General features: G+C 32.1%; 1 protein-coding gene and 2 non-coding genes across 3 annotated transcripts in view; all 3 read right to left on the reverse strand.

The window, feature by feature from the left end:
• Positions 1 to 6,230, reverse strand: part of LOC126777950 (zinc finger protein rotund-like) — a 121,065-nt gene extending 114,835 nt beyond the window's left edge. Inside the window, exons 1-3 of the mRNA XM_050501273.1 lie at positions 6,150 to 6,230; positions 5,279 to 5,378; positions 991 to 1,118 (exon numbers count right to left, since the gene is read on the reverse strand). Coding sequence (XP_050357230.1) covers positions 991 to 1,118; positions 5,279 to 5,378; positions 6,150 to 6,230 — 309 coding nt within the window. The remainder of the gene's footprint in view (positions 1 to 990; positions 1,119 to 5,278; positions 5,379 to 6,149) is intronic.
• A 10,303-nt stretch (positions 6,231 to 16,533) lies between these two features.
• On the reverse strand, positions 16,534 to 16,606 carry Trnam-cau (transfer RNA methionine (anticodon CAU)). The gene has a single exon. It is a non-coding gene; the product is annotated as a tRNA-Met (tRNA).
• Positions 16,607 to 16,971: 365 nt separating this feature from the next.
• On the reverse strand, positions 16,972 to 17,044 carry Trnam-cau (transfer RNA methionine (anticodon CAU)). Its single transcript has one exon. It is a non-coding gene; the product is annotated as a tRNA-Met (tRNA).
• Positions 17,045 to 19,141: the final 2,097 nt, after the last annotated feature.

Here is a 19,141-nt window from a genome sequence, read left to right on the forward strand (position 1 = left end):
CAACAGATAGGTAATTGCAAATAGACCACCTTATGGTAAGTAATCCCCATCACTCATAGATATTGGCACTGTAAGAAATCACCAATGCGCCACCTAATTTGAGAACTTAGATATTGTTCCCGCTGCACAGACAAGCCTGTAATTAAATTCATTCAACCCTTTATACTGGAACACAACAAAACCATGTATTGCTGTTTGGCGATAGAATATCTGATAAGTGGGTGGTACCACCAATTTTGTTATAAAATTTTAATGTTTCCCCCATGTAAATGTTTTGTTCTAGTTTAATAGCATTGTTGGTCAAAAGGTTATAATAATTTCTATGCTTTTTTTTCTTTTTTTTATATAGTTAAAAAAAAAAACAAAAATAAGATTGAATTAGTCGTTTATTAAGTAAGTATGTCATCAAAATGATTAATTATTTAATTATGAACAATTCTCTCCTATTCTCTACAATATGAGAGTAATGTCAATCTTAAGTTATATCTTTGGATCTTTTAGGAAACTGAGGTGTCAAAAAAATAATAAGAAGAGCTTTTTTTAAATGCATGACGTAATATTGAAGTATGTCATTTTTTGGAAGCTAACGGTAGTAAAGTAAGGTAAAATAGTAAAAACAATGTGTATAAAAGTATTTGTTTGGATGTTTCATGTTTTGCAGTCAATTGGTCAATTACTGGTGGCCAGAAAATAGAAAAAAATATATACTTTTTGGTATTTTAGAAAAATACTTAGAACAGTAACAAGCGTTTCTTCGTTAGCCCGGTTGAGTATTGTTTTAATAGTGCGTTTTTTATTCTTCAAATAATATCTCCATTACAAAACGTGTTGTTTATTGCCTTTGGTCTATCTTTTCTATTATTTGGATTGAAGTAATTTTTTTATGTGCTGCATGTTTTATTTCCAGCCACAATGAAATATTCTAAGTTGCATTACCATGATATTAAAAAAAATATTTTCAATATATAACACGTAATAATTAGTACTCACATCGACACCACCATTGTTCCAAGGTGGCAGCGCGTAGTGGGAGGGGTCGTGGTGCCCCCCTCCCATGTGTTCCGCCATTACCGACATCCAGTGAACTAGGCCTTGCGCCCCGCCGCCGCCTGAGGTACCTGACAAACAAAATTATTCAAAGTTGTAAACTTAAAAATCTTAACCTGAAATTTCTTTTTAAGACCTATTTTCTGTATTTGCACATCGTGTAATAGAATAGAGCACTATAGAATAACGAGGTAGTCTAAAACCGCTTTGTTGTACTTAGGAAGACAATATTTGATTTCAATAAATTGTTTTTTTTTACACATACGTACATCACTATCATCGAAAATTATCAGAAAAGTTATTTATTTAATTATTTCATTCTATCTCTAAGGTTTGAGGAACAAGCATTATTAAAGTAATTTAAAAATAAAATCCCAATAGCCCATTACTGTCCCACCGCTGGGTAAACAGCCCTTTTCGAGAAGATTTAAAGCTTTATCTACGAAACTCCATTTCGAATCGACGCATAAAAATATTAGAGAATTTCTCCCGAAGTTAGCAAGTTTCCTCACAATGTTTTCTTTCGCAGAGCACGGGATGAAATGTAAACACGAATTTAACACTTGTTAGACTGAGTGGAGCTGGGCGGATTTAAAAACGAGGACTTTACTTTAGATTGTCACATTCTAAAAAAATTACCACATAATTTGGAATACATCTTAAATCAATAATTATAGTAGGGTCATTGACCTGGAGAAAAGATTATTTAGATGATAAAAAATCATGGAATAGCATTCGTTGATATTCATGAAGGATAATTCAATTATGTTTAATTAACTCACCCATGTAATTTAAATATTAATGTTTAATTAAAGAGTTTATTGACGGTTCTTTTCTATATAATCTGTATTCCGAACCGGTGATTAATTTAATCTTGTAAAATGACGTTTAAAAAGTGTTTTATTATGTGAAGCAACTTGACAAACAAATATTAGGTCCTTACATATGAAATTAGCGTTTTGTCGTACTGACCACTTTGATCTGAAATATCTCGTCTTTGGTTAAGAATTCCAAATTCAAATTTATAAATTCATTTAGCTGGTACATTTGAGTTTTGAAAACAGTAATTCGTTTGTTTTTTCCTCATTATATTTTTCTTTGGTGTCGCTTATTACCGCACAATGGAAAGCGTGAAATATCGGTATATTTACGAGTACGAGTTCTACTGTGGCACCAGTGCTACAGAAGCAGCTCGAAGAATTAATGACGTGTCGGTGCTGGTGTCGCAAAAGAAAGCACGGTACGTTTTTGGTTTCAACGTTTTCGTTCTGGAAATGTTGACCTTCAAAACCAATCCCGTGGATGGACGGCCGGAGACCAAAGTGGAAAATGAAGAATTAAAGGCTATTGTGGAAGCGGATCCATCACAAAGCACTTCAGAGATAGCTCTGCAGCTAAGTGATAAAACTGTATTAATATAATTGAAGCAAATCGGGAAAGTAAGAAAACTTGAACGATGGGTACAAAATAAAAAAAAATGACTTTATATTCCTCCCGTACAAAACGCCAATTTCATATGTAAGGACCTAATATAATACATATTTATATGCTTTTAATTGCAGCTTTTAGTAGGATTCCATATCGATTCGCTGTTGTAAAAAATATATTTTTTTTTTTTTTTTTTTAAGGATACTATGGTTTTAAGGAAATAGTAATAGTTTTATTAACTCCTCAAATTAAGTATACAACTTGTGTTAGGAGTGAGGACAATAGCCCATGGGGTGGTGACCTGCGACTTTTACATTGCTAAGCGGCCCGTAAACCATTCCGCTATTGACGCTAAATTTGTTTATTTTAATACTTAATATATTTTTTTTAATTCATCTCTTATTTTGAAAGAAAACTTAAGGAAACTTAACTTTTGTTAAAGAAAACTTAAGGAAATACTCATGATGAATGGAATTCCTTATATTCAATAACATCCTTTAATATCCTGCTTAAAAAGAGAGGAGAATATCGCGCATCACACTTTTGATTTTGATATTTACGGAATCTGACTATTATAATTGCCAATTGCCTGTTTGCATACCCTTGATTAAACACAATGCTGATTCTTTGAATGCTTCAGGTAAATCGATTCGGTAAATTAAATGTAAAATTAATATTAAAAGCATAATTAGGCAGACATATTGTCTTTATATAGCCGTGATGGCCCAGTGGTAAGAACGCGTGAATCTTAACCGATGATCGTGGGTTCAAACCCGGGCAAGCACCAATGAATTTTCATGTGCTCAATTTGTAATTGTAATTCATCTCGTACTTGACGGTGAAGGAAAACATCGTGAGGAAACCTGCGTGTGTCTAATTTTCCCTGAAATTCTACCACATGTGTATTCAGTATAGCTTGGTGGAATAAGCTCCAAAACCTTCTCCTCATAAAGGGAGAGGAGGCCTTAGCCCAGTAGTGGGACATTCACAGGCTGCTACTGTTACTGTATTGTCTTTATCGTATATAACTTAATATGCTCAATAAATAACATTAATATTAAAAACATTAATCTTATATTTAAAATAATAATGAAAATAACTTAAGTCATTGCAACAATGTATTTTTTCGCTTTAACCTCGAAAAATATATATAATATATATATATAAGTTTGTGTAACCCCAGAAATTATAATAAGTATATTTATTTGTCTTGCATGATTAAGAGTGAATAGATAAGCCGCGGTTCTCAAGATCTTTTCTAAACCCTAAGGTCTTTTTCAGCGAGAAGTTCTCAGCAACAACCCGTCTGGTGTCAGTGTTTACTCACGTGACTCAAAAGTCATGTAAGATATTCTACGGCTAAACAGCAATACTTAGTATTGTTGCGTTCCGGTTCGAAGGGTGAGTGAGACAGTGTAACAGACATTCACAAGGGACATAACAGCTTAGTTCCCAAGGTTGGTGGCGCATTGGTGATGTACGAAATGGTTAATATTTCTTACATTGCCAATGTCTATGGGCGGTGGTGACCACTTAACATTAGGTGGCTATTGGCCCTTATGATAACATATAACATAAAAAATGCCATTGGTCTTGCGCGTGTTGGATATGCCAGCCCATCGGATTATGAGAGTTACGGAATAGTGAGTGTACCTGTGTTTGAGCACTTGTGTACTATGATCTTGCAGTTGCCTAGTCTCGCATGGGAATGATGAATTACGGCTAAAGACAAATTCATCTTCATGTTATGAGTAATGACAATTTTGAAATGATAAAGAGGGAGCGATAAAATTAGACATTAAGCTCATTGCCTTTTATATTTTGTTATTAAAAACTTTACTTATAAACTGTCCATTTGGTTATTCACTTTTTGTCAGTGAGTGTGATGACGTAACATTTTGATTATGGATCGATTATTTTTTTTATATTTGCCGGGAATGCAAATGAGTACAAGCGTTACGACTGCCAGTGCAGTCGGAAATAATGATTAGGGAGTGACATCGAGAGCTAGCACGCGTAGACTTGTGCGTTATTGAAACTTACATTCGTATGTAGTAGCGATTATCGATTTTTGCTGTTGGATCAATACGTTATTTCGATCCCGTCCCTATGTGTCATAGAATGTAACTATATTTATTACGCATAACAATTATTCTTCTTTAAAAAAAACTGGTACATTTACGGTTTTATAATGTATGTAAGAAATCATAAATAAGGCTCTTTAAATAAAATATGTAAAATGTATTACGCATGTTTAATTTATTCGTAATCAGGGAGGTTCTAAATCATAAAGCGAATAACCACAGACATAGTATAATAATTGCAATTTATAATGTACATTGGCATTGCTGTATATTAATACTTGAATAAATATATTCATTTATTTTCTTTAATAGGAAATGAAAACTTCTATTAACGTTTATAGTTCAATTCATAGAAAATTCAACATGTATTTAAAATAGTATTTAAAAAAGGAATTAGTGTCTTAAGTTTAGTTTAATTTTGTAAAACGAAATTTCAATAGTGCTCGTTAGAGATTTATCCTACATTGAATATAGAATACGTTCGATTTGTTTTTTATTTATTTATTCAATATTAATGGATGCAGATGTAGGACTGTTTTAAGCGATTTTGTAATGAGTCACCACGTCTTATGAAATAAGATGTAGAGCCTGTAAGCTGTTAGATATAGTTATTAAATAAAAGAAATTGGGCTAATCGTAAATTTGAACCTCCCTGATGCACATAAATTGAAACAGGAGATTCTTTTGAAGAATATTCTTAAGAATATGAAATATCTTACCGGTAGGCACGGCGGCGGGCTGCGCGACCGCTTGCTCCTGCCCCCCTCCCCCTGTCACCCCCCCTCCGCTCCACACGAACGCTGATGACGCACCCGCCTTCTGGAACAAAACTCAGTATGAGTTTTGGCAAATTCAAAGCGAGGATACATTTCGAAGAAGAATCTAGAAGATCGCTACGCATTTGATGGTAAAATCTATCAGATATCCTACATATAGCAATTAATTTAGTAAAATTGACAGAAATTCATTATTTATTTCTAGGAATTTATTTAAAAGAAAACAGATTTTATTGTCACACACTAGACACGCGCACACACACACACAAGAAACAAACGATAACAATTTTAAATTTCACGTTTAATGTTTTGTCAAAAAAATCCTTATTTAACAAAACATTAAATCTTATAATATTTTGTTTAGTCTTAAAACTTTAGTTAGTTATGAAATTTTGAAAGAATTGCGTAAGAAAATGTAGAATTAGAAATAGTTGTTTTTAAAACACTTAAATAATGAGCTTTATTATAGTAATACTTTAGATATTAAAGCAAATTATGAGCATTGAAGTAACGATATGCTGTATTTACATTTATACGTATAACTTTATTTTATTGGAAATAAGTACCAACTAGATTAGTCTAACTAGAATTTAAGCACATATGGGGTATCTTATGGGAATTTCGGACCAATTTTCTTTCATGTAGATATGCTTAAAGGCAAACGTAAGTCTAAAGCATTCGTAGTTCTATTAGAAGGCTTAAAAAAGTAATAGAATTAGTAAAAACAAGTAATCATATCACAAATAATTATAATGTCTAATGCATTAATAATTATAACAGCAAAAAACATTTTAATTACCAACATTAAATTTACCTCATCAGGTGAGTTAGTGATTCTATCTGTATTGTTTTCATCGTCCGACGTTTCCAAACCGAAACCGTTCGAGAACAGCATATTTCTCGAATAAAGCGAATAACAATCAGCAACATTGCGTCTCCTCTTTCCAAGTGTAGCCAGGAAACTTTTATAAAGTTGCGTCGGCAGGAGAAAAGGAGATCTCGTGTTTTGAAAGCCATCTTTGAAAGCGAGATTTTGATTTCTAAACGGATTCGCGAAATCGAATTCGGGCAAAAATTCTTTCTTTATAAAGTCCGCCATCGGGTGCAGGGATAGAGCGTTTTCTGTATAATCTAAGGCTGTGCTCGATCCCTCGTCATTAGGGTTGTTTTCAACGTCGCTCGCTTCTGAATTAGCATCGCTAAACGTTTCATTCTGATCCTTGTTATCATCTGAATTGAATTCATCAAACTCACGCTTCATTGGAAAATTCATTTGTTTCTTCATAAATACATTCGAATTGGAAAGTGTTACCGACATATTATTTGCACTATTCGTCACTTTACTTACAAATATATTAATCTAATCACAATTTACACTAGTGTCTATTTATATTTAAAATAAAAATAAATATTTCTCCATTATTAAAGTTATTTAGGTATTTTTAGGAACTATCGTTGGGTTAGGAGGTGGCTGGACCGTAACTGTAAAAGTTAAAATGAGTTTTTATTTAATTGAACTTACTTTATACAATTTTAGCATATCTTAAACTTAACTTCACCCGTTTTATGATTAGAAATTTAAATTTTTGTTTTTTTTTTTAACTATAATTTAAAAAAAAAGTTTCTTCTAGCTATTATGTTGAGTGACTGTATATATTATTATTAATGTTATGTTAAACAAGAATTTCATTTATCATTATTTTAAATAAACATTCTGAAGTATGTGTTTTATTTTCATTTATATTCGATTTAATAATCTTTTCAGTTGTTTGAATAAAATTTTGAACATTTCATCTCACATTTGAATACGTAATACAATGACTTGGATGTATTCCCAAGAATGTTAAACTTTATCGAAGAATCTAAAACATTTTCGACGTCTTTTATTATACTGAAATGTTGTTTCATACAAAAGTTATATGAGGAAGTCTTAAAATAAAAGCAGTAAAATTAAAATCGATTGGTAGCCACGACATTCTCGTATCTAGGTCGGACCTGAAATATTTTTGTGACTCATATTTTTATCTTATACGAGCTGCTATAGGGCTATAAGGATATACGTAGCGAAATAACAATAAAACACAATTAAAAAAGCTACAAAATATACTCGTTATGGTAATCCTGTAGACACATTTATTACCGTGCTAAATTAAAAAGTATTAGGAAATTTCTATTCGATAGTTGCACAGATAATAACGACCAAAATGTTATGAGACTGTCACTTGATTTTTTTTTATTCTAATAGGTAATGACAATTGGAAAAAAATCACCTATAGATAAATTTTAATCGTTTGTTTTATTTCAGTATTTATTATTTTTTATTTCTTGAGCGAGTTGCTAATAAAGACTACTGCAGCTTGAAAACGTGACTCAACTAACTCACAATCAACTTTGCCACGATGAATATAAATGTGATAATACCGCAATTTATTACAATTTTAGAAAACGATCGATTTCGACTATACTGAGGCAAAAGACAATTAACTTAGTAACACAATAAATTCGAAATTGTAATTATTCGGGAAAAATATTCAAATTAAGAATACGTTAAATTGAATCATTTATATTTAGTTTCGCGGGTGATTAGTTAAACGATGCTGTCTTCTTCTTTCAAATGGCAAACTAATATTCACAGAAAGAGATATATAATAAAACTGAACACTAAAAACGTTTATAAATTCCGCCATAAAATATTATCATTTTCGTAATAAAATCAATATTAAAACTATTATTACTGGCCAGAATATTACGCTCATGTTATGTTCTCTTAAGGATAAAGTTCTTTAAACCAATGGCGCCTTTAAAATTGTCTTTATCTACGATGTTATGGTTGCGGAAAATTGAACTCTATTATAAAAGCAATAAGATCTATTATATTTTATTTAGTTTTGTAATATAGCCGATTGGAATCTTCTGAAGAATTTTATTGTTATGTATCGATGAATGCTAAGCTTTCCTGCTAGAAGTTTAGCTGTGAAATTATTATTGGTAATGGAACTATTATAATGTTTATAACATAATATTATAAATAACTGTTTTTAGTAAAATGAATAAAATTATTTATAAGTATGTTTTACACCCATATTCAATAATTGATTAAAAAAAATAAGCATATTTAGTTCTGTTTGATACAGAAGCAAAAAAAAGTATATAAGTAAATGTATTAAAATGTAAATATTAAAAAAAAATTGTGGCCAGTGATTCAAATTTCTTTGTTACAACCATTTGCTACAAACATTTCCTTTTATGAACTTAACTAAGAGCAAATTAGGAGAAGATAGCCACGTCATACTTCCTCTCCAAAATAATTAATAACATACTAACTTTAGTATGTCGTATTATATAATAACGCTGTACACTTTCAGAGGTGTTTTAAATATTGTTACATTATACAATTTAAAAAAATATTCTTATAAAAACAGGATGATGGCTTTGTTTAAAATAAAGTAGTGATGGCCTTTAGGCCCCGCGTTGATAAGGGGCCTAGGGTACCTTAATCAATTAAAAATGTTTAAACAGGTTAAATTCACAAAATGTACAATTCATAAATATTTAAAACTCAAAATACATTGCTTATTAGAATTATCTTAAATAAAAAAATCTTGTATAAACCACGACAGCTCTTATATTGAAATTTTGAGGACAAAGAGAATGAGAAAATTTGAATTTAAATTTAAGCCCATTTAACAAAAATAATTATATAAAATATAATCCAATAAGATGCTTATTATTTATACTTATTCCAATAAATATGATTTATATAAATTATTTTTTTTTTAAATTAATTATTTTAAATATCATAAATAAATTAAAAGAAAAACACTGAAATATTGTACCTAATAACGTCTTACGAAGGTATAATGATTGTCGAAATGAATAAATGCCATTCTCATTAATAATTAAAACAAAAATACATGTTATTCAAATACCGCGAAAATTAAAAAGAAAACAACACGCAAAAGGTCGATTATCGCCAGCAATCTTACAGAGACCGCTTCATGGACGCACACACCTACACACTCATTAACGTACACATTTACATCACTAATCGAGACACGTGTCTCTTGAACCATCGGTAACAATGCAATCAAAACTTTCAATTATGATTTAATATTACGTTCACGGTCAATCACTGTGCTTCTTTTGGCGCGAATCGCCATCACCGATTTCTTTAAAAAAAAACATATTTTTTATATTTAATTTTCGAACGCTTTTTTTTTACGCCGCGAAACGGGTGAAGTTTTGAATACCGAACGGCATGACCGATCGATTACTTGACTATTTTAAGGCGACAATTTTTTAAGCAGCCTTCCAATCGACCACTATTTTGATTTAAATTTATTTTGAATTCTGAATTTTTTTAGAGAACGTCTAGATGTCTTTACCGCGAGGTATTCGCTATGAAACTCTTCCCGAGAGGTTGCTGCAAGGAAAAGCATTTCCACAACACATTGAAGGTTTTCTTGGATCGCGCGCGTGTGTGGAGTTTCGGATCGTATCATACGTGTCTGTGTATCCAGACTCGAGTCGTCGTGTGCCTGTGTGGTGAGCTATAAGCTAGTGTGTGTATTTTATGACTCTGAGTGCATCCCTTTCGAACTGCATGCGATTTATATGTGTGCGCTTTATTTTTTTTCTAAACGGCGCGGTTTTGTGTGTACGCGAGTGAAATTTTCGTGTATGGGTGCTCTGTTTTTTTGTGCACTGCCAATGTGTTTCGCGCGTTATATCGATGTGATAAAGTTGTTTTTCGTTTACAGGATTTTAATGTATTTTTCAGTTTTATATCGGCGATATGAGAATCGCGGATGGAAAAGAAAATGTAAGAGGAATAAAAAAATGCATGCATCGTACGTTTTCAGGTAGACACATTTTTCTTTAACCCATTTATAGATGTTTTTCCATGTGTGAGTGAGCTTGCATCTGGGGGGTGGGAGATTTAAAAGGGTTGAGGGGGGGGGTGAACATATAAAAATGATAACGCATCGCAAGACGGCTGCTTTTATGGTTTTTCTTTATTTTTTAAAGGTTTTTTATTATTGAAGTAAAGAGTAATACGTCTGATGGTGAATGTACTTTCATCTGTATCTAATATAATATTCTTTTCATATTTCATTTGAAATAAAATATTAAAAAATTGCATCTAATGTTTGTTATGTATTGATATATGTAAATATATTAAAATACAAGTACATGTTCGCCTTACTATAGTTACCATATGATTCTATAGCCTTCATCTTCGATAATTTTAAAAACGCAAATTAATCATTTACTCTTCAAACCGGATTTGAACCCGCAAACATTAGTATCTTAACCTACCAACGTATTCAAACCAATGGACTATAAGATAACTAAGGAAGGTCGAAATCACTATAAGCTCGCATCGCGAAGCTAATAAGAAAAATATTATATGAAACTCTAATAATACGAAAAGTCTTATTACTTATATATAATTCAATATAATATTTAGATTTAAAACTATCAAAACTAAGTTATATTTAATTATTTTAATTATCAAGATACAAAATCAAAATTAACCAAAAGATTGTATACAATATATTTCAAAAACAAATTCGCGGCCTATTTCATTATTAGGTTACAATATTCATAGAAAAGCTCGTTACAGTTCTTTTAGAATATTAACATATGTAAACCAAACAGGATGAGATTAACTTATGATAATAATATGTATCACTCTCGGTAATTTCATCGTTTCACTGCCGAATATATGTTTGTAATTTATTCTTATTGTAGAATCAAAACCATACAGGATATCTAACAGACACCTTAGACCAGTCCTACGTCCTCTACCGCTGCAATGGTTATGCAAAATATCATCACGATAGGTTGAGTAATGTTGTGTAACAAACAAACTCACTTTCTTATTTATAATATTAGTTATCAATTATAGTTAGAATACCACAGTTCGTAGTGTATTGGATTAAGAAATGGCTTATGTAGAAGTGATTTGTCCTTCTAATGGTTGGTTTATAAGACTGCAGTTTCCGAGATTCAAACCCAGGATGGGCCAATAAAAAGTTTTGCTGTCAAGAAATTCTATTTGTCTGTCTGTTTGATGTTTGGTAATCCAGTCGGTGGAAATCCAGTGTCGTAAAGCACGTAAAGCCGTTGGTCTTGTGTCTGAAATCGGTCTTGTTAGATTGCAGTCTCATCGGATAACGATACAGAGAGGTAGGAAGACGGACCAACCGTGTTTTTTTTTGTTATAGGTAGGAAGATTGGCACGATGATAAATGTTCACCATCAACCACATTGGCATTGTGAGAAATATTATCCATCTCTTAAACCGATAATGCGACACCTACCTTGGGAGCGAAGATGTTATGACCCTTGTGCCTGTAGTTACACTAGCTCACTTACCCTTCAAACCGGAACACAACAATACTATGTATTGCTATTGTAAGCTAACAGCAAAACATCACAGCACTTGTATGCCATCTTTATGAGTAGAGGCGTTCATCCTTTTTTTTATTTCTATATAACAGTCATAGACTAAATAATCTATATATATTACTCTGAGAATACATGATTTATAAATAATTGTTTGACAAGATAAATAATGGATGACATAATTGATACCTACAAATTGCATGCACGCACACACAGTTTATTTATGTACTGGTAATTCAAGCGTGTTTTTTTTATTTACTTAGGTTTGCTAGTAGTTCCTATATTTCATAATAAATTTAATTCGAATGTTACATAACAATTAATTGTTTAAAGCAGTTTGAGGTAATTATCTATATAAGTATATATTTACAAAAGAAAAGTAGTATATGTAGTATATCAGTTGTCTGGTTTCCATAGTACAAGCTCGGCTTAGTTTGGGATCAGACGGCCGTGTGTGAATAATGTCCCAGTATATTATTATTATTATATATTTTAAATTCAAATATAAAAAATATGATTAAATTTTAACAAAAACTATATATGAAAAATCAAAACAAATTAGATTGTATTTATAGCTCGTCTCGTGTCGTCATCGTAAATGGATTATTTTGCAGTACAAGCTGAGAAGCGACAAACTATTTAGTACAAATAAGTAATTTTACGTTTGTATTTAGTAATTTATATTGCATTTCATTATATAACTAATAGAGATTAATAGGAAAGCTATATGTTAGAATTAGTATACATGTGTTAATGATATTGAAAATATTAATTGTTATGTGTTTGAGTGTATGTGTAAGGTGTGTGTGTTTGCGTTTGTGCATGCAAGGCGTTTGTCCCTTCAATAAGAGTCACTTTTGCTAACGCAATCCTATCATCACTGTAATTTAGGTGTATTGCTCGCCAGAATCCGTCTAGTATTTGGGTGAAGAAGTAGCCTCTCAAGACATCGCATTGATATTTCTTTAATGTTATTGAAGATTAAATAATTGAGTAAATCGTTTGACGCTAATAAATAATTAAAGTAAATATTCCACGGCTGGGCGAAAGACTCTTGTCCTTTTGAAATAAGGTTTCGCATTTATTCCATCACACTGCGGGCTGGTTGCTTACGATATTTTTCTTAACCTCGTACTCGGTGTACGAGGCGCTAATAATAATAATAATAAACATAAATTAAGGACATTAATTCAGTGGTGCTGGCCTGGGTTTGAACCCGCAATCATCGGTTAAGATTCATGTGTTCTAACCACTGGACCATCTCAACTCCAATATGTTAAGAGATGTATATGATATACGAATAAGAAAAAATACATAAAAGGTAAAAAAAACATACTACATTATAGCGTCTAAACATACAAACGAACGAAGAATATAATGTAAGCAACGGATGAAAGCCACCGTTAAAAATTTAAGAAACTTGCATAATTCTTATAGTTTTTTAACGTCAAATATATAAATTTTCAAGAGACAAGTTACGACACACAGACCGACTAATCGACGTGCCGAAGCTATTCCCCTGCCAAACAAAGCCGACCTAAAAAATGAATTTTGCTGTGTCAACGCGCCGCTGTAACAGACGCTTTGTTGTATCATTTTCTATCTTTATTTATGAGATTTGAGTACTATGTTAGAAAAAACAGTTATTTAATTTAATAGATTGCTTAATAATACCCTTTTGTTTGTTTATGAGTAACTCAGTTTTGAAAAAACGTTTTTAAAGTTTTTAATTAAATGTCTTTATAATCTCTTGTAGAATCTAATTAGTTGTATAAAGATGTTTCATTATAACATCAAATATTATTTATAAATTAATCACAATGTAAAAAACTCCGCCTCAGATAGAACACATTCGTTTATGCTTATTGCGTTCGAAGTGTTGCCAGTAAAGCTATTTACATTAGGCTTGGCAACATTTTTCATTATTTTATGCATTTATTGAACGTTACGTAACAACACAACCGCTTAAAAACGTCATCTTTAATATGCCTAAAAACAAAAATGATATATACTAATCTTATAAATGCGTAAGTATCTCTGTCCGTTACGCCTTTACCGCTATATCACTTGATCTTGATAAATTTTAGTATGAAGCAAGCTTGAACCCCAAAGAAGAATATAGGTATTTTTTTTCTCTAATACCCGACCCCATTCCCCTAACAAGCAGCCGAAGCCGCGAGTGAAAACAAGTTGTATATACTATCATTGAGTAGTAAGTAACTTCATTAAGACTCTGCTATGAAAATTGTATAATCTTATTCAGATTTTGTCATAAATACAAAGCTAATAAAAAACGGAGAGATATGAAGACATATAGAGAAATAATTAGAAGACAGGGTATATAGCGTACATACTCAAGTTTCTACATTTAAGTAAAAATATTTTAACTATATGCACATAAGTAAACGATTTTTTTTTTATAAAATAGGAAGACGGACGAGCATATGGGCCACCTGATGGTAAGTGGTCACCAAACGCCCTTAGACATTGGCATTGTAAGAAATGTCAACCATTGCTTACATAGCCAATGCGCCACCAACCTTGGGAACTAAGATTTTATGTCCCTTGTGCCTGTAATTACACTGGCTCACTCACCCTTCAAACCGGAACACAACAATAATAAGTACTGCTGCTTTGCGGTAGAATATCTGATGAGTGGGTGGTACATACCCAGACGAGCTTGCACAAACTCTACCACCAGTGATTAAGTATTTGGTGTTAGGGCTTTATTATCATAACTTATTCCACCGTCAAACAGCAGTACTTGGTATTGTTGTAAAGCTTTAAAGGTGATTTAGTTAGTATAACGTCTATACGCAGGATACAAAACATCTTAGTTCCCCTGGATGGAGGCGAATGGGCGTAGTAAGGGATGGTTAATGTTTCTTACAATACCAATGTCTATTAACAATGGTGACTACCATCAGGTGGCTAAATTGTAAAACTATTTTAAATTAATAAAACCTTGTAATTATTTATAGATTGTGTAATTCTTTGCTTGAAATTATAACTCCCTATATTTTAATTGCTCATATAAATTTATCTTTCTTTATATCATGTACTATGAGTTTTTCATAAATCATAGGCTCGCCTAGAAGATGCCTATTTACTCTTGACTTGAAGGTAATATATGTTTAATTGAAGGGTTTAGGTTAGAAGTATTTAAAAAAAACATTCCTAAGAGGTTTATAAATAAAGAAACATTGCTTATCTTTTATTCGTTTGTGTATGGGTAAATCAAGTTCAATTATTGAAATAAAATATAGTATGTAAAATTAATTATATTTTCAAGGGTCGTCTCTGATATAAAAGCATAAAAAATTGTCTATTAAAAATATTACGAAATGTCCTCTATCTCTATTCCTTACATTCTGATTTATACTTGTTTACGCCGAATTAATTTCGTGGTATCAAACGGTAAATGAAACTAAGGAAGAGCTTTCCTCTGTTCACACTAGATCACCATAAGTTAATCACTTTCACACTGTATATATTCAGTAGCGAATCTAACCAGCGCGATTCAGGAAACTGACAGATTTAATAAGCGCCATCTATCTCTATTGGGTTGTAACACATGCCGTTATACAATACTCGTAATACCATAAGGTCATTGAGACAAAACTGGATAATTAATTATATTTACTAAAAAGCATAGAAACGATATCGCGCGCCAAAATGAGACGCGCGCGTGAAATCTGAAATTTTGATAGGCTTAAGAGCGCTCTTAAGGCTTAATTTGCGGTGATAAAAATGATTATTAACTTTTATACAAGCATACATAAAGTATTATATCCACAAAGGTTATATACCAAAAAGTTTATATAATACATTTTTAAAATACGTTCATTTTTCGAATTCCGAATTTAACGTATAATATTTTCATGTCTAAAGAAATATGAAGTTAGTATTTTTTAAGAATTTATATTTATTCCAGTTTAAACGAGTTATACGGATAACAACGTCTTGTTAGAGAAAAATAATTTTCTTATATGAAATTTTATGTAAGATAAAAATATTCCTGAGAATCTTATATTCAGTTGAGAAAAATAATGGCTTATTAATTATAATAAGTAGATTTATATAAATATAGTATGTATATATTTTATAAAACAAAAATAAAATTATATTGCGTCTCTATTTTTTTAAAGCAACTAGAAATAATTACATTTAAATGGATAAATTAAGTTGAAGGAGGTTTTGGGGGGGTACTTGTTCTCCATTCTTACTGTGTTCCTAATTTCAAATGTCAGCTGTCTTCCTCTTTTATATATATGAATATATATATACAGAAAATAACTCGCCTACATATGGTTACATTCTTCTTATGTATAAATATGTAATTAATGTATTATTAAGTGTTACCCGGCTGGTCTAGTGATTAATTAGTCGGCTGAAGATTAAGAGGGCTAAAATTCAATCCTATAAATAAAATATTGAGTATTTTAGTCTAGTAATTTTATTAATCGCATAGAGTTACACGGTGTTGGCTGAGTTAGACCGTGTCTCATTTAACACGTAAATCTTTTGGTTCTGCGCCTGCGCCTGTTCTCTTTCCGGTCATATTGGATTTCTGTCTTATTAGACTATCATATTAATAGTAGTTGAATAGATAATGTATTTTTGTTTCCGCAGTCACTTGTGCTTAATTATAACTCCTGCGCAGGTAGCTAGTTATTATGATTTGTCGACGTGGCCGAAATTCGGTCAGATGAAAATAAAATAAAAATTAGTTTGTGGGAGAATATTGAAATAAAAACTCTGGACCTTATACAATTTAGAAAATAAGCTGCCCCAGGTGATGATTGAACTCACGACCTTAAGGTTATGAGACTTACGCGCTGCCTACTGCGCCACTGAGGCTGTTGAAAAGGATGATAAAATATCTTAATCCTTAACAAATGATATTTACACACTTTTAAGCCCTGTTCTTGTCCTGTATACAAGATGTTATTCTGGTGATAATATGATGTGGTTATTGCTAATACCATGTACAATAATACCCCATTACTTAGAAAATTTAACAGGTTTGTGCATCGAGCAAAAACAGAAGACATAATAGTTAAACACATTGAGGCTTTGAAGAGGAAGATAAAACTTTTCAACCCTTGAGAAATTGTATCACAAATGCTAATTAATAATATCGACAAAATCATAACTAGAATTATTTTAATGTAACTATAATATTATAGCAGCGCAGAGAACATTACACATATTTAAAAATAATCTGCCCCAGGTGAGGATCGAACTCACGACCTTAAGATTATGAGACTTACGCGCTGCCTACTGCGCCACTGAGGCTGTTGAAGGGGATGATAAAACATCTTAATCCTTAATAAATGATATTTACACACTTTCAAGCCCTGTTCTTGTCCTGTATATCATCACCATGATCATAACCATAATATTATTATGGTTATGACGTAGCAGGCAGCGCGTAAGTCTCATAATCTTAAGGTCGTAAGTTCTATCCATGCCTGAGGCATATTTTTTTTAAATGAATAATGTTCATAGTTTTTATTTCAATTTATTCGTAACTAGGCTATCATCTGTGTATGGAGCGTTCCGATATAGTATAAAGCCATATCTCGTGGGCGTCGTAAGAAATATCTTAAGATTTTATTAATACGTTAAGCGTCCGTCAATAGAATCAGCACTTGGATACTATTACATATATTTAATTTGATTTTGCATATATTAAGAAATTCAATGTAAATAATTCTTATGTATAAAAAACATAGCACCTCAATAGTCCGTAGCGAAACGGGAAACCAGTCGAGTCGAGCAAAACTAAAATGAGTTTTGGCGCCAACCGGACGCAGTGGGCCGTAAGTACACCAAATCCTATTTCTTACAGTGTTATAATACACGTCGACCCTAAATAAATGGGCGAAGATTAAGTAACGTACATATAATATGTCCTGCGTCTGATCTTCTGATCGTGTTAGAATGTCGTTCAATCGAATTAGAAGTGTTCTGGGGCCAGAAGTGTTATTTAATGAGAATTTGCTTCATCTCTCGCTCTTGAGATATTGACAACCGACTTATATATATACTATTCTGATGCATCTATTAAAATAATAATAAATTTATTTATTCTCTCCAAAGATAACAGTACAGTAACAGCCTGTTAATGTCCCACTGCTGGGCTAAGGCCTCCTCTCCCTTTTGAGGAGAAGGTTTGGAGCTTATTTATTATACCTTCTCCTCCAAAGATAATAATGCTTAAAATATTTTTTTTTTTATCATGTAGTATTGAAATATTATAATTATTATGGTTAATGTCGTATCACTTTCTGACATTACACGATCGATTTTTGCGGTATATTTTGTGGCCTGCTAAGCGTAATTAATTAAATAATATCAATAAATATTTAATAATTTTAAACACTACCTTTATCGTATTTATAATATAAACGCGAAAGTCTGTGGGGGTGGATGGATCTTGGTTACCATTTCACGCAAAAACTATTGAACGTATTGGAATGATTTTTGGAATAGAGATAGCTTATACCCTGACTTAACACATAGGATACTTGACACATATCCTATATACACGAGAGTAGCCGTGGGCGGAAGCTAGGTAAGAAAAAATAACAGCCTGTATAAGTCCCGTTGTTGTATTAAGGCCTCCTCTGTAAGAAGATTAGGAGGTCATCCACCACTCTCTCCCAATTCGGTTTGATATTCATGGATACGCATGTGGTGGATTTAAATCCGGCACAGTTTTCGTCACGATGTTTTCCTTCATAAGCACGAGGTGAATTATAAAAACAAATTAATCACATGAAAATACATTTACCTGGGCTTGAACCCTTGATTTGACTGGTGACAGGTCTTAGTGCAAGCTCGTCTGGGAAGGTACCACCCACTCATCAAATATTCTACCGCAAAACAGCAGTACTTGGTACTGTTGTGTTCCGGTTTGAATGGTAAGTGAGCCAGTGTAATGACAGGCACAAGGTACATAACATTTTAGTTCCCAAGATTGGTGGCACATTGGCGATGTAAGCGATGTTTAACATTTCTTACATGTCTATGGCGTTAGTGACTACTTACCATCAGATGGCCCATATACTCGTCCGCCTGCCGGATGAGTCATATAATTAAATTTAAAAAAATCTTGGATTAATATGCACGTTGTCACCATCTCGACTGTCATACATATACGTCACAACGGTAGCAGCTAAGAAGTTTTCTGTCTTCATTACTATTATTTTGCGAACAGTACCCCGAGCACTGCTATACGTTATTATTTTCATTTCAACGCAAGTGACTTTAAATTTAATATATTTTACGTATAAAACTGACATTATATGTATAAATAAAACCGATGGTCGTAAAGCGAGGGAAGAGAAAATAGAAAAAAAAAATAACCCAAACCTATATATGTACATA

The sequence above is a fragment of the Nymphalis io genome, chromosome 24, assembly GCF_905147045.1.
Source record: "Nymphalis io chromosome 24, ilAglIoxx1.1, whole genome shotgun sequence".
Lineage (NCBI taxonomy): Eukaryota > Metazoa > Arthropoda > Insecta > Lepidoptera > Nymphalidae > Nymphalis > Nymphalis io.